Here is a 14,024-nt window from a genome sequence, read left to right on the forward strand (position 1 = left end):
TGCCTCCATGCAATCCTTCCAAGCTATATAGTTTGAGCTGCCATCAAGGGCATACTCAAGCCTCAAACCATAGAACGCCATCGATGAAATAGATGTGATTAGAACTTGAGATTTATATCCCGAATAATAAACTTTGAATTTCTCCTGCTAGTATATTGTTCTTGCTTGATCACCTGGGCTCCGACACCATGTAGAAATTTCGCCTGTAGAACAAACTGATATATGCAATGCCCTAAAGCATAATACTTGTTCTACTTCTACAAAACATTAAGCTGAAGCATAATCAAATTCTATATCCCGAATAATAAACTTCGAATTTCTCTTGCTAGTATATTGTTCTTGCTTGATCACCTGGGCTCCGACACCATGTAGAAATTTCGCCTGTAGAACAAACTGATATATGCAATGCCCTAAAGCATAATACTTGTTCTACTTCTACAAAACATTAAGCGGAAGCATAATCGAATTCATGAGCAACATCAAGTAGAAACATGCATAACTGATCAAGAGAAATAATCACACATAACCAAAGATGTATCTAGGGGAAAGCACCGGCATAAAACCCCAACCATGTATTATCAATCAAGTGGAAATCCTCTTCACAATACAAAAAGAATTAGCTCTCAAGCTATTCAGTTCTCAATGAACTATAAAGATATGAAGATATATCTCATGAACCAACCAAGCCCTGTTTATATAGGCTTTACCTATGGTCCTTACATAGTTTGTTTAGGAAATAATAGCAAAAGCATATGCTATTAATTCCAAACATACCAAAATAACCAATGGTCCAACTACGCAATCCTTGAGGACACTAGTTCCTCAACCATGCAAAAACTACTTATTAGAAATAGTCAAGCATCTGATAGTATACTGTCCCACATCTGATCTCAACTGGGTCTCTGACAGAACTAACATGCAACAGTTATCCATGAGTGAATCCTCAGTTATCTAAAATAATAGTTGTCACATGCATGCAAGCATTAACAAACTATATTTTATTATTTTAACAACTTGTTAAAATAATCTAACTGGACTTGACTAGTTAGAACTAAGTCAACTGATTCTCTCATTATAGAACTCATACTTATTTCCTCAATCAGTGGAGGAAATTAAGGATAATTTCCTCAATCAGTGGGAGAACTCATGTGCATGCTCACAAAGACTTCAAATTCATATTTCCTTAACTAATTAACTCAACTGAATTAATTAATTAATATTTCCAACTGCTGTTAAGACCAAAATTAATTTTACTTCCTATAGATAGACTAGGGACTACTATAAATAGGAAGGGACCTAGAAATGCTATTTTTAGAACTTTCTATTTTTAGTAGTTTCACCTCTCACCAATGTGGCCAATGACCTCACTGGCCAAAATGTTATTTTTAGACATGCTATTTTTAGCACATTCTAAATTTAACATTTATTGTTGCACATTTTTCAACAAGTCTTCCTTAGATTAGGTCGGCCAGTTACATCTGCTTGCAGGTTGGCAGCTACAAGAATTGATCCTCGATCTTCCTCAAATTAGGTCAGACAATTATGATTCACAACATTGTTAAACAAAAAAAAGGTTGAACACACTCCTCAACTTTCATGCAGGTTGGCAGCTACGATAATTGATCCTCAGTCTTCCTTAAATTAGGTCAAACAGTTACGATTCACCGTTGGACGCACTCCTCAACTTTCATGCAAGTTGGTAGCTACGACCACCCTATTTCTCTGTGCAACTTATCATTTAAGATTATCTCCAAGATAATAGCCAACATATTGAAAATTCATTTATCTAAATTCATCTCACCAGAACTATATGGCTTTTTAAACAATAAAGTACTTCATGACGCTGTAGTTGTCGCACAGGAATGTATGCACAATATTAAATTAAAAAAAAAAAAAAAAAACGAATGCAGTTGTGATGAAGGTAGACATAAAAAAAGCTCATGATTGTGTAGATTGGGGATTCCTAAGAATGGTGTTGTTCAAAGTTGGAGTAAACTCAGAAATGACTGAATGGATCATGGGATGTGTGTCAACAGTTCGCTATGCAGTTATAATTAATGGACTCCCATCTAAATTTTTTGTTGCTGGTAGAGGATTCAGACAAGGATGTGCTTTATCAACTCTCTTGTTTATCATGGTGATGGATGGTTTAAGCCTTAAAATAAGAAAAGTAGCGTCCGCCGGTGATTTTGAAGCACTGAAAATTAGCAATCGTATCATAGTTTCTCACAGTTTTTTTGTGGATGATATCCTGTTGATGGGAATGGTAAATAGGTTTAAATGGTTATCTCTCTCATTACTCATAAAGAAGTTTGGGGTAGCCACGGGTCTTGTTCAAAATGAACAGAAATCTATTATTCTCTATGGATCATGTGCCCAGGATGATATATCTTTTATTCAGAACTATTTTGGAGTGAAGGCATAAAATATAGATAAGGGAATGAAATATCTGGGGTATCGATTAAAGCGAGGAAGCTACAAAAATGCAGATTGGTTGTGGCTGGTGGAAAGATTCTATCTCAAGATTAAGGGATGGGAACACATATGTTTATCCATGGGAGGACGTATCATCCTCACATAGTCAGTGCCGACTCAGCTGGGGATTTATTGGGCACATCTATTTTGTATTCCACAAGTGATTATTAAACTTATGAATTTAGTACTGGCGTGCTACATATGGTCAGGTGCAAGGACGAATAGCAAGTATCATTTAGTAAAGCGAGAAAAGATCACTAGACCCAAAATTTTGGGTGGCTGGGGTATTCTTAACTTAAAGTTCTTTGGGTGGGCTCTTATTTTGAAATCTCTTTGGAGGGGTATCAACAGTAGAAGTATATGGGGAAGGCTGATCCGCTCTAAATATATGAAGAATAAGGACTTCTCCTTCTGGTTCAGACAAGGAGAAATTGGGAAAAGATGCGGCTCACAAATTTGGAACAGTTTTAGAAAAGTAAAAAATATTATTTTCTAAAATATTCTGTGGTCTTTTGGATCAAGTAACCGAATTATGCTGGGAAAAGATAGCATTGAAGGAGCAGGAGAGGGTGTACTAGGGACAGTGGACCTGATAGTACATCTAAATGGAAGTGGCATTTATGTCCTAAGTCAGCTCATCATTGATTGGAATGGAAACATTCCAATTTGGTGTGATTTTTCTCAACTGAATCTTGCTGATCAGTATAAACATGATTGGTTACAGATGGTAAAAACATTAAAGGAGGTAGGGAGAAGTTATGACAGCAAAGGGGATTGTTTGACATGGGCTGGAAAGAAGAAGTTTAAGGAGAAGTAGAGGTGGCGGATTGCTATCTCAAAATTTGCATGAAGGAATTTCAGAATGTTGAATATTGTTGGTTGCACAGTTTTTGGAAAATTAACATTTTAATTCAAATTGTAATCTTCCTTTGGCTAACATGGCAGAACAAAAATCTTACATGGGCAAACTTACAAAAGAAGAACCACTATGGCCCTGGGATTAGGAATAATTCAGAGGACAATGAACACTTATTTTTACGCTGCAATAGATCGGTTAATATTTGGAAACACTTCACTAACATGAGGCAGATTCCTTTCACTCAGTGTAATACAATCGAGGAGAGTTTAAAATGGTGGAGTACTCAGAGTAAAAGAAGGAGATTTCTAGCTTTGGTTATTTTTCAAGGAATCTGGAAGGATCGAAATCATCTGATTTTTTGTTCCAACAGATGAGGAGAAAACTTAATTTATGAATCCATAGAACAGTGGATGGTATTAGATCAGAATGAAGGTTGTATGAAAATTAAGAAGAAGAAGACAGAGAAGGGGAGAATTCAACCCTCCAACTATCCGATGGGATTTTTTGATGGAGCGGCTCAAGGAGGAAGATGTGGGAGTGGCTTTTGCTTAAAACTGACAGAAGAACAGAAATTCCGGATACACTGGCATGTGGGAGGAGGAACAAGTATGAAGGCAGAAGCTGTTGCACTATGGGGTTTATTATGGTTTATCAAGTTCTTGGATATCCCTCAAGTTCAAATTTTTGGGGATACAAAATGTTTGATAGACCATGTCAACGAGAAGAACAATATCCAACAAACTTCCCTACAAGGTTCGCTGAGACGTATAAAAAATATATAGAGTTCCTTCCAGAATTCGTCCATGGAGCACATCAACAGGGCACATTACAAAACTGATAATGAATTATCAAAAAAGGGACGTAAAGCCACAAAAGATGGCATGCACATCATGTTGAAAACAAGAATAGAAGAGACAGAAGTAGAAAATCTAAAGGTGCCGGGATAGATCACGGAAGAGAGCTCAAAAACACAAAACTACATTGCAGAGAAGTCCATATAATTTTCCTGTTTTTTTTTTTGTTTAAAAATTTTGTATAAATTTTGCATCTGATTTTGTATAAAATTCATATAAGGGAAGAACACATTAAAATTGTGATGTAAAATTCACATATTAGACTTTGTATAAATTGCAAATATTGCTGAAATATAATCATTAATGATGTAATTATTAAACCACTATTCAAAGAGATGTATGTGGAATATTTTATACTCATTATAGTCATGATGTGAAAATCTCAAGATGGATGGGGACGATAGGTCCATCATAAATATGTACTCTTTTTTACCATAATATAAAACAGAACATTTTTTCTTGCTTTAAAAAAAAGAAAAAAAGCAAAAAAAGAAAGATAATCCTTCAGTTTTCCTTACGATTCACAGGTTGTTAAAAAAAGAAAAGAAGGTTGAACGCACTCAACTTTCATGTTACCACAGGTTGAACGCACTTTAGGGACAGTGATCAATGATATAGTAGGGCAGTGGCAACGACATTCTCTCTTGGTTGTCCGGCCATGATATAGCAGGGCTGTGGCGATGATATAGCGGCGATCAATGAGTTTTGGTTTTATAAACATTTGTAGTGCCGTTGCAATGGTTTGAGAGATTATTACAGTAAGCTGCCAAAGAAGCCATTTCCATGCCATTCATTGGAGTCAAAGAAGCCATTTCCAAGCCATTCATTGGAGTCAAAGAAGCCATTTCCAAGCCATTCATAGGAATCACTGATGAGCTCGGCTTGTAAACACTAGGGTTTAGGGTTTAAGCAGTTGTGTTGGAATTAGAATCGCAGCAATGGCATCTTCGCTAATGAAACTTACTCGTTCTGTCCGATCTGCAGTCGGTGGATTCAAAGCTCCATCTACTGGTTAGTACTTTCTCCTGAATAATTCTCTAAAATTTCTCTACCGCTAGAGTAATGAACATTTCTCCAAGGGCCTTTGCAATAATTTTGAACGAGATTTTAATTAATTGATTCAGAGCAAATGTGTATGAAGTCCAGGGCAATACAAAAAGCCAATCCGTCGCTGTTAAAATGACTGTATCAAGGTCGATAGAGATACTTAAATCCACACGAACAACAGAAAATGAAACGTCGAATGTCTTGCAGAATCATGGCTTTCTTCAGAAAATCTGCAATTATCTTTGGCTTAAGGCTATTAGGCAAAGCTAGGAAGGCTGTAAACACCTGAGTGAAATTGTGGTTTACTTTAGATTTGTTTGGTCAAAGCTTTTAATTGGTTGGATCTTTCCTTTGACGATATCTTGAAAGAGCATGCACAAGCCACGATTAACGTGTAGAAAGGGAGGACAACTATTATTTTATATTTTTTTTTCTAGGTTACACTACTTTGGGAAAACTCTACATACTTTCTCTCATTTCGAGGATGGTTATTTTAGGGCAGTCAAGTTCAAAGTCATTATTGCAAATATACTCAATGTGAGCTCAACGTGTTATGGAAGAGAATATAATCTGTGTGCGAGAATATAATCTAGGTGAGGAGGATAACATTGGATCCCAAAACCATTCAAAATATACTCATTTAATATAGAGGAAAAAAAAAATCTATATCATAGACATATCAATGTCTATAAGGGAGATGATTTTTTTGACTTTACATCTATACTCTGCATTTTCATATCTTCATTTTTTTTAATTCAGGTCGTTATTTCTCTTCAAGACAGTAGTTCTCTACAAAAAGGAAATATCTGCAAATATAGAGATATGAAATTTTAAATAATCTAAGCTGCTTCAATGTAAACCTGCAGATAGTTTTACCCTCAGGACTTTCCACAACCATATTGACACTATTTTGTCTTCGAAGCTGTGTACATATCTCTCCTGCATCTTTCTCTGTTTCTCTGGCTGAATAATCTCAGGCTCAACCTTCACATGCTTTGGAACCAAATGTTGTACATAGCGGGAGTCAAAAGAGTAGATACAGAAATGTAATGAAAGACACACGTATGATCAATGATACACTAGTGCAACCATATTATCAAAATGCTTACTCTACCAAATTCTATTACGCTAAGCTGTAAATCAGTGTTGCAACCATCTTCAATTTCTCCCGATATTTCTGATTCTTTCTTAGTTTTTCAGATTACTTACTTTTTTGAGTTTTTCAGGTCCAAGTTTATGCTCACTGACATTTTCCCATCTATTCCCCGATCTTTCTGATAAGTTTCTTTTCAGATCCTTGGCAATATATTTTCTGAAACGATATTTACAACGTTTCCAAAAACAGGCAAAACATTACGTCAAGCTGCTCATACAGAACAATGGCTTATATGAAACCACGGGCACAATACAAGGGGTAGGTAACAATGAACATTACATCATTACTTAGTCAATAAGTGGAGATTAACCACTCTAACTTTGGAGATGTTTAAGGGTATTTACTATAGAGTTTTCAATTTTTTTCTGGTATTCCAAGCAATTTGATACATAAAATCCTTTCTTGTGAGGTGTACTTACTCGTCTGTAACAAATCTCTCTTGAAGCTTTACCCGTCCTTATTTCAACTTTCAACTTTTTGTGTGCATGCTTGTCCCTGTTTTATTATAAACGCCTTTTGGACCTCATTTCTTCAAGTACATGAAAATAAAGCAGATTAATGTCAATTGTGTTGAAAATGTAGCGATGGAAGGTCTTCTGGCTTGTGCCTTAGCCAGTGAAGACCTCGACTTAGTCTTTCTCTAGCATGGATGCGAGTTCATGAGATAGACTTCAGTTTCGATGAGTTGATTTCCAGTTTATTGAAATGCTCATCAAGGTTGCATGTGTAGTGTTGGAGCTTCAGTTCGTTCGAGTCTTCTTCATTTGGACTACAGGATGAGGTGGCAGTTACAAGTTCAGTTAGAACAAGTTAAGACTTCAGCGTTGATTGGAGAGAGAACAAATTTAGTTCTCAGTTAATTCACAATCACAACTAGAGTAAATCAAGGAAGAACTCGAGCTAGCTAACTGAGAGCTAGTCCAAGTGTAACTGGGACTTGCTCCAATTAACTAGCAAAGGAAACTGGTGACACTAGTGTGAACTACTAATTGAACTAAGCCTCCTTGCATGGATTGAATTCTATCTACAAAGAGAAGGACAAAGGCACAATATGAGATCAATTCTTTTTGTGGGGAGGTGCATAATTGAGGAGCAATTGTGTGCTAGGAAATAGGAGCTCCAAGTGCGCAAGGAAATAGGAACCAAGTACGCAAGGATTGTGGAGCAGGGATCAAGGATTCTCAGGGCAAGTTGAGACTATCATCAAGGATTCTCAGGGCAAGTTGAGACTATCTTCAACATATATCAAGAGTTGAGAATAATGAGGAGAAGCCTAGTGTTTTCTTAGAGACAGATCACTGGCTGCAGTTGCAACGTGAACTGCGATAGATCCAATTACTCTAAGAAAAATCAATAAAATACCACAATAAAGAAAGCAGGTTTTCCCTTTTGGGTTTCTTGGGTAAAACAAGCGTGTCAATTTTGTGTGCATGTGTTTTTATCTTTGTTGTTTTTCAGTTGCTTATTGATTGTTAAGAAACTCTGTATCACGGTGAAAGTAAATTTGGTTTCAGTTTTCAGTTACATTGTTTTCAGCAATTCATCTAAGTAGTGCGCAAAGTTTCAGGAGAAAATCAACATGGTATTAGAGTAGAGTTCCGCATAAAGACCAACACCAGAATTGTTTAGTCAGTGAAGAGTGTAGTTCAGTTTGAAGGCTTGCGCTAGAGTTTTGAAGAGCAGTATTTGGATAACAATATGTTGTTCGAAGGACTAAGGCCTGATCACAATTTAGAGGGAGCTTCGAAATTATGCTCATGGAAGGAGCGAATGATAGTGGTGTTGGAAGATAATGGGGCGCTAGAATTTGCGAAGAACCAAATAGTTCCACCTATAGATGCCCAACATTTGATCCAACATAACAAGAATGATACCAAAGCCAGGAGAATCATTGTTGAGGGGGTCAAAGACCATATTATCCCTCATCTCCATGGGAAGAAGACAACCAACAAGATGTGTTCAACCATCTTAAATTCGTATCAGGGTTCCAGTGATGCCAGGAAGCTTGCATTGAAGGACAAGCTAAGAAACATCCGGATGAGCAAAGGAGAGCCCATCATTACGTACCTTTCCAAGTTCACCCAAGCTTGGGATGAGTTAGCTGGAGTGCGCGAGAAGACAAGGACCTTGTGAGTTTTGCGCTATTGGGACTTCATAAGTCTTGGGAAAATTTCCAGGATGCAGTCAGTGTTAGAGAAAACCTACCAGCATGGGAGAGGTTATGGAGTTACTGGGTTTAAGAAGAAATTCAAAGAGGGATGAGCGCTGACAGATCAATGAAAACAGAGGATAAGGAGAACTTTGCCTTGGCAGGCAAAGGTAGCAAAGCCAAGGGCAAGAAGGGCCAAGGAGAGGCCGAGTCCAGTCAGAAGGGCGAGAAGAAGAAGAAAGATCTAAGCAAGATCAAATGCTTCCATTACCACTAGTTTGGGCACTATGCCACTAAGTGTCCTAATTGGAAGAAGGGGTCCAGTAAGGACCATGTGGCTGCATCAGCTGAGGTAGATGTGTTTTCTTCTTAGTTCGAGAAAGACTTCTCATTTATAGCTTGCATGGCAAGCTCAGTAGACAACAATGTATGGTATATTGATTCTCGAGAATCCTTCCACATAATCGGGAACAAGTAATATTTCAGCCAGCTGAAGGAGAAGGACATGTAGTTTCACATAAAACTAGTAGATGATGGCAAGTACTTTGACTAGGGGAGTAGATACTGTCAGTTTTGAGAGGGAGTTTGGTCGCTCTCTCCATCTCAGTAATGTTCTCTATGTTCTATTCCTTAAGAAGAACCTTTTTTGTTGTTGCTACCTTAGAGGACAAGGGTTATGATGTTATTTTCAACAGAGGTAAGGCTTACCTCAAGCACTTAGCTTCTGGATCCATGAATCAGATTGGTGTGAGGATGAAGAACCTTTACAGGTTGCAGGTTGAGACATGTGCAACCTTGAGCAAGAAGGCAGGAAGTGCGCAAAGCAAAGACGCGGGGAAATTTGGCACAAACGCGTGGGGCATTTGCATCATAGGGCATTGAAGATCCTTCAATAGATAGCCACAGGACCACCACAATGCGTATTTGACCAACATGATGTTGTAAGGGGTGCATACTTGACAAGTATGCCAAGTCATCTTTTTAGGGCCGAGACACCAGAGCCAAAGGCATTTTGAAGCTGGTACATTCAGATATATGTGGGCCCTTCTATTCTCCATTGCTCAAGATGTTGAAAAGTGTAACTAGGTTTGGTCTTCATAATGACATGTAATTGTGATTTTATGTAAAGAAGAAAAATAAAATATTGTAATACTTGTATCATGGTTTTCATGAGTAAGAGATTTTATTTTTGAGTCAAGACTCCCATTGAGAGTCTTTAGGAATTTTGTTTTATAGAATAAAAGAGTCATTGTCATGTAATGAAGTCATGTTACACATTGTAAAGAGTTACACTTGTCTATGTAAAATAGCCCTCCAAGACCTTGTCACTAACTCTCTCCAAGTCGGCCTAAAACGAATGAAGAATCTAGAAGATGAAGTCGGCTTCCTTACAAGAGATCATGTCAGCCTAAAAGACACGAGACAAAGTGTATATATAGCCTCACTCGACCTCACTTGAAGCAAGCAATTTGGTAAAGAAGAAAGTCAAGAAAAGAAGTGCGAAATAGCCATCTAGAGAAGCCTCCATACCAACGAAGTCAAGGAGAAGAAGAGCGAAGGAATTCAAGTATTGTTTTTGGGTTAATTTGTTTTCCTTCATATGAAGATAGCAGAATCGAAGTGATCCAGAAGAAGTCGAAGAAACTACTGGGACTAGACCTCGCTAAGAGAAGCCAAGTCAAGAAGTCTCTCTCTTGAGACTAGAGAGAAAACGAAGACAAGCTAGGGTTTTTGTGGTGGGTTGACCAACCTACAAGAAGAGACTGAGATTCAAAAAGGGAGCCAAGATCTAGAAGAGAAGAAGCCGAGCACAAGAAGAGATAGGAAGTTGAGGAACATCGTTAAAGAAGGGGTTGGTGACAAGGGTCTTGGAAGAGCACTAGAGTCAAGGGTCGTTGTTATGGTCTTGGTATTGTCAATTGAAAATCTATAAGAAGAATTATTTGATTTGGTTTTCCTCTCAAAGAGTGAGAGCTTTTGGCCTTGTCTGACAAGCCTACATAATGTGTCTCTTGTCTTCTATTATTTGGTAATTGTCTCGATGAAAAGAACACATTAATAATATAACGAAGAGAAGATCATAACTCAAGGAAGTAAAAGTATATCACAAGCAATTATCGAGAAGAGAAATCTCCTAATCATTAATGCCTTGGATTTCTCAACATGGTATCGAAGATAAGGTGCTGAAGTCAAGATGGGGCATTCAAGCAAGGGGACACACAGAAATCAAGCTTCAAAGAAGGATCAAAGCAAGTCAAAGAACACCAAGCAAGAAATCAAGATCTTCATCATAACAAAAACTCTAGATCGAAGAAATATACTCTAGCAAAGAGTCTTGAAATCATCTTCAAGAAGGAAGCAGGAAGAAAGACCAAAACCCTAGAAGAACTTCTGAGATCATCACTCATATATCACCAAAGAAGTGGAAGCTCTTCAAAACTAAGGAAGGCTAGATCGAAAGGCAATCTTCTCTTTATTGAAGCAAGGATCTCATTTGGAAAAAGATCATCCTAAAGAAGGCAGTCTTCCCTCGTCAAAGTAAGAACCTTCTCAAAAGGATCATCTGAAGCATCAAGTTCGTCATCATCATCAAGTTGAAGATTCTATCTTCACAAGTAAGTACCTTTTTCTTATAATCTAGTAAAAATGACTTCATGTTTCAAGGAAAACCATAAGCTGGTTGGAATATTAAACTTCCTTGAATGGAAAAGAAGGATAGATATAGTCCTCGAAGTAAATGAAGTCATTGATCTTGTCCATGGAAAGGTCTCCAAGCCATCCGAAGAACAAGCATTATCTGAATACATGGAAAGGGATCTAAAGGCTCAAAAGATTCTTAAGGAATCTATCAAAGATCCTCTCATTCCCTATGTAGCCGAGCTGAAGACATCTAAAGAGATATATGATGAGTTGGTAGAACTTTTCTCTGAAAGTACGATATAAAATATCATATCACTTAGCTCTAATCTATATAAATTGAAGGTATCAAAGGATGTAGGGATATCTTCATGCCTTTCAAAAGCATCTCAAATAAAAACTCAATTGCAAGATCTAGGAGACATGGTATCTGATAAAGAAATGATCTCCATTATTGTAAATCCATTGACTAATGAACAAGGTAACCTCATATCTACTAAGGAAGAGGAAGCTATCCCATTCATCAAATTATGGTCTCTATGCAAGGCAGAAGAAGACAGGTTAAAAAAAGTAAGTGACAAAAGATCAGATGAAAGGGATCAATTAGTAACGAAAAGAAAAGGGAAGTTTGGTAAATTTGGCCCTCAAAAGAAAAAGAAGAACATGGCTAAGGAACAATGCTATAAATGTCAAAAATATGGGCACTATAGAAGAGATTGTCCTAAAAGGAACAATAAAAAGAGAAATAAGGAAGAAGCCCATATTACTGAAGAAGAAGAGCCTAAGACAAAGAAGCCTAAGAAGAAGTGAAAGAATCTCCTTCATTAAAAAGGTACTCTTCTGTTGTAGATAGGAAGCATTGTAAATAAGTTAGGATGCATTAGAAGTAAGAACTCGTGACATATGATGAATGTCTGGAACAAAAACCTATGGAAGTCAACTATGTAGGGTATAGCTCTTAGAAACCTCATTGAAAGCTCAAGTGATAATTATTGAAGTCATTTGGAAAAAGGGTTATCATACAAAAGATAACATCGGCATGATAAGGATATACAAGATCCTCAAATAATCTCTATTGGAGCGTTCAATGAAAAGATTCACTGATCAAGAGGAAAAGTAAGTGTTTCTTCAAGAATTCCAATCTTGTGGAATTCATAGACAGTGAAACAGATCAAGGGAATGAAATTCCTTCATTCAAAGAAAGCTGCTGCAGGAAGTATGGATGGCCCAAAAAGAAAAAATGAGGTATGTATGCTCAAATTTAATATTATGGAAGTCATGTCATATGGTTACAATTAACATGGATCATTTCTCTTAAGGGATATGATCAAAGAAGGAATCTCCTCCCTCAAAGGATGCTATAATGCATGAGTCACATATTTATTAGATGAAATCAACATAACATGTCCTCATATATGAGATTTACTGATTACAACTAAGGAACTTTGAAGCTCCTGAGAATGAAATATGTGAAGAAAGGAAGGGAGAAGTCATGAAGCTATGCAACTATAGTAAAGGAAGTTAACATCCAAAAGACCAAGAAGATTTGACTATGATATCTCCCAGAAAGATATGAAGACTCTAATGAAAGTCTGGAAAAAGATGGAGACCCTTGACAATACATATCTTTAAGGAGATGTGTCAACATATATGCAGGATGCTGATGCCTACAAGAAGATGTCATGATGAAAGACCATCACAAGGTAATTATGATTTAAGTATTCATTATTTATAAACTAGTATCTGGATGGGCTTATGCAGGACTACCAAAGGGAAGAACTATGAATGTCTTCCATGAAGAACCTTGTAGAAGGATGCAAGAACCTTCCGAAAAAGAAAGTCTAATGAAGGTAGAAGAACATGAAGCAATGCTAGATGAAGACTGATGGATCACTTTCCGATGAAATGAATGATGACATGACTGATGGATGAAAGTGATGGATGGTCTGTGCCCTATGAAGAAGTCCCCAAAAGATGAAGACTCCACAACAAAGAAGAAATTCATGACATCGAAGAAAGGAGTTCTTCAAGCAGCCGGTTGCCCCATCATCTCCACCTGAGAGGCCGCTTGAGGTCCCTATTTTGAGAGGGAGCCTGGAAAGTTCTTTCTTGGAAGAAACTTGGAAATTCCTGAGCCAAGAGGGAGCTTAGGTACTGTTGTAGCGGCTACAACCACCCTCCAAAATTTTGCCTTAGCCTTGTTTTGCAACCTCCCTTCCAACCTTCACAGCAGCTTGCCTTGCCTCGTCAAGTTGACAATCTTCAGTGTCTTTCCTGCACAAAGGGAGCCTGTCGGTCACAGCTTGTTCCATTCCCCTCACAGGCTGTTCACCCAGACTTGGTCCAGCTGCAGGCTGAGCAACTTCCCCTTGAAAATTGCACATTTGCAATCAACCTTCTCTCCAGAAATTGCACAATCCTCTCTGGCAGCCGGTTGGGCTCCAAGTTTGCGCAATCCTGCCAGTCAACACTCCTAGCAGGAATTGCACAATTTTCCCCAGCAGGGCTGCTCAACCCCGAATTTGCGCAAATCTAGGCAGCAGTTAGTTGCTCTGCCCAGAAATTGCGCAAATCTCTCGGGCAGTCAGCTCAACTCCCAGCCAGGAATGCGCATTTCCTTCAAGCAATCGAACAACCTCTTGCATGTGCAACTGAGTTGATTGGTTCCCTCTGGGACTGAGCAAAATAGACTTGCATGCATAAGCTGCTTCTCCTAAGGCAGCATGCAAAGGCATCCCTTGTCTCAGGGATCTATGTTTAGTAGTTGGAGGTTACATGTAAGGAGCAATTCAGAAACCTCCCACCAAGTGTCACTTCCCCTAAATTTGTGGCATGCGCGTCACAACC

At 37.9% G+C, this 14,024-nt stretch overlaps 1 protein-coding gene across 2 annotated transcripts in view; it reads left to right on the forward strand.

Annotated features, from left to right (window-relative positions):
• Positions 1–4,695: 4,695 nt before the first annotated feature.
• LOC149228695 (Ribosomal protein L14p/L23e family protein) overlaps positions 4,696–14,024 on the forward strand; it is a 165,817-nt gene continuing 156,488 nt past the window's right edge. Inside the window, exon 1 of one of the 2 annotated variants that reach the window (XM_089378328.1) lies at positions 4,696–5,199. In XM_089378328.1, coding sequence (XP_089234454.1) covers positions 5,127–5,199 — 73 coding nt within the window. In that variant the 5' untranslated portion in view covers positions 4,696–5,126. The remainder of the gene's footprint in view (positions 5,200–14,024) is intronic. The other variant, XM_089378327.1, reaches the window with a different exon arrangement.

Source organism: Pinus tabuliformis, chromosome J, assembly GCF_031772625.1.
Source record: "Pinus tabuliformis cultivar Carrire ecotype Pingquan chromosome J, CPIR1, whole genome shotgun sequence".
Classification (NCBI taxonomy): Eukaryota; Viridiplantae; Streptophyta; class Pinopsida; order Pinales; family Pinaceae; genus Pinus; species Pinus tabuliformis.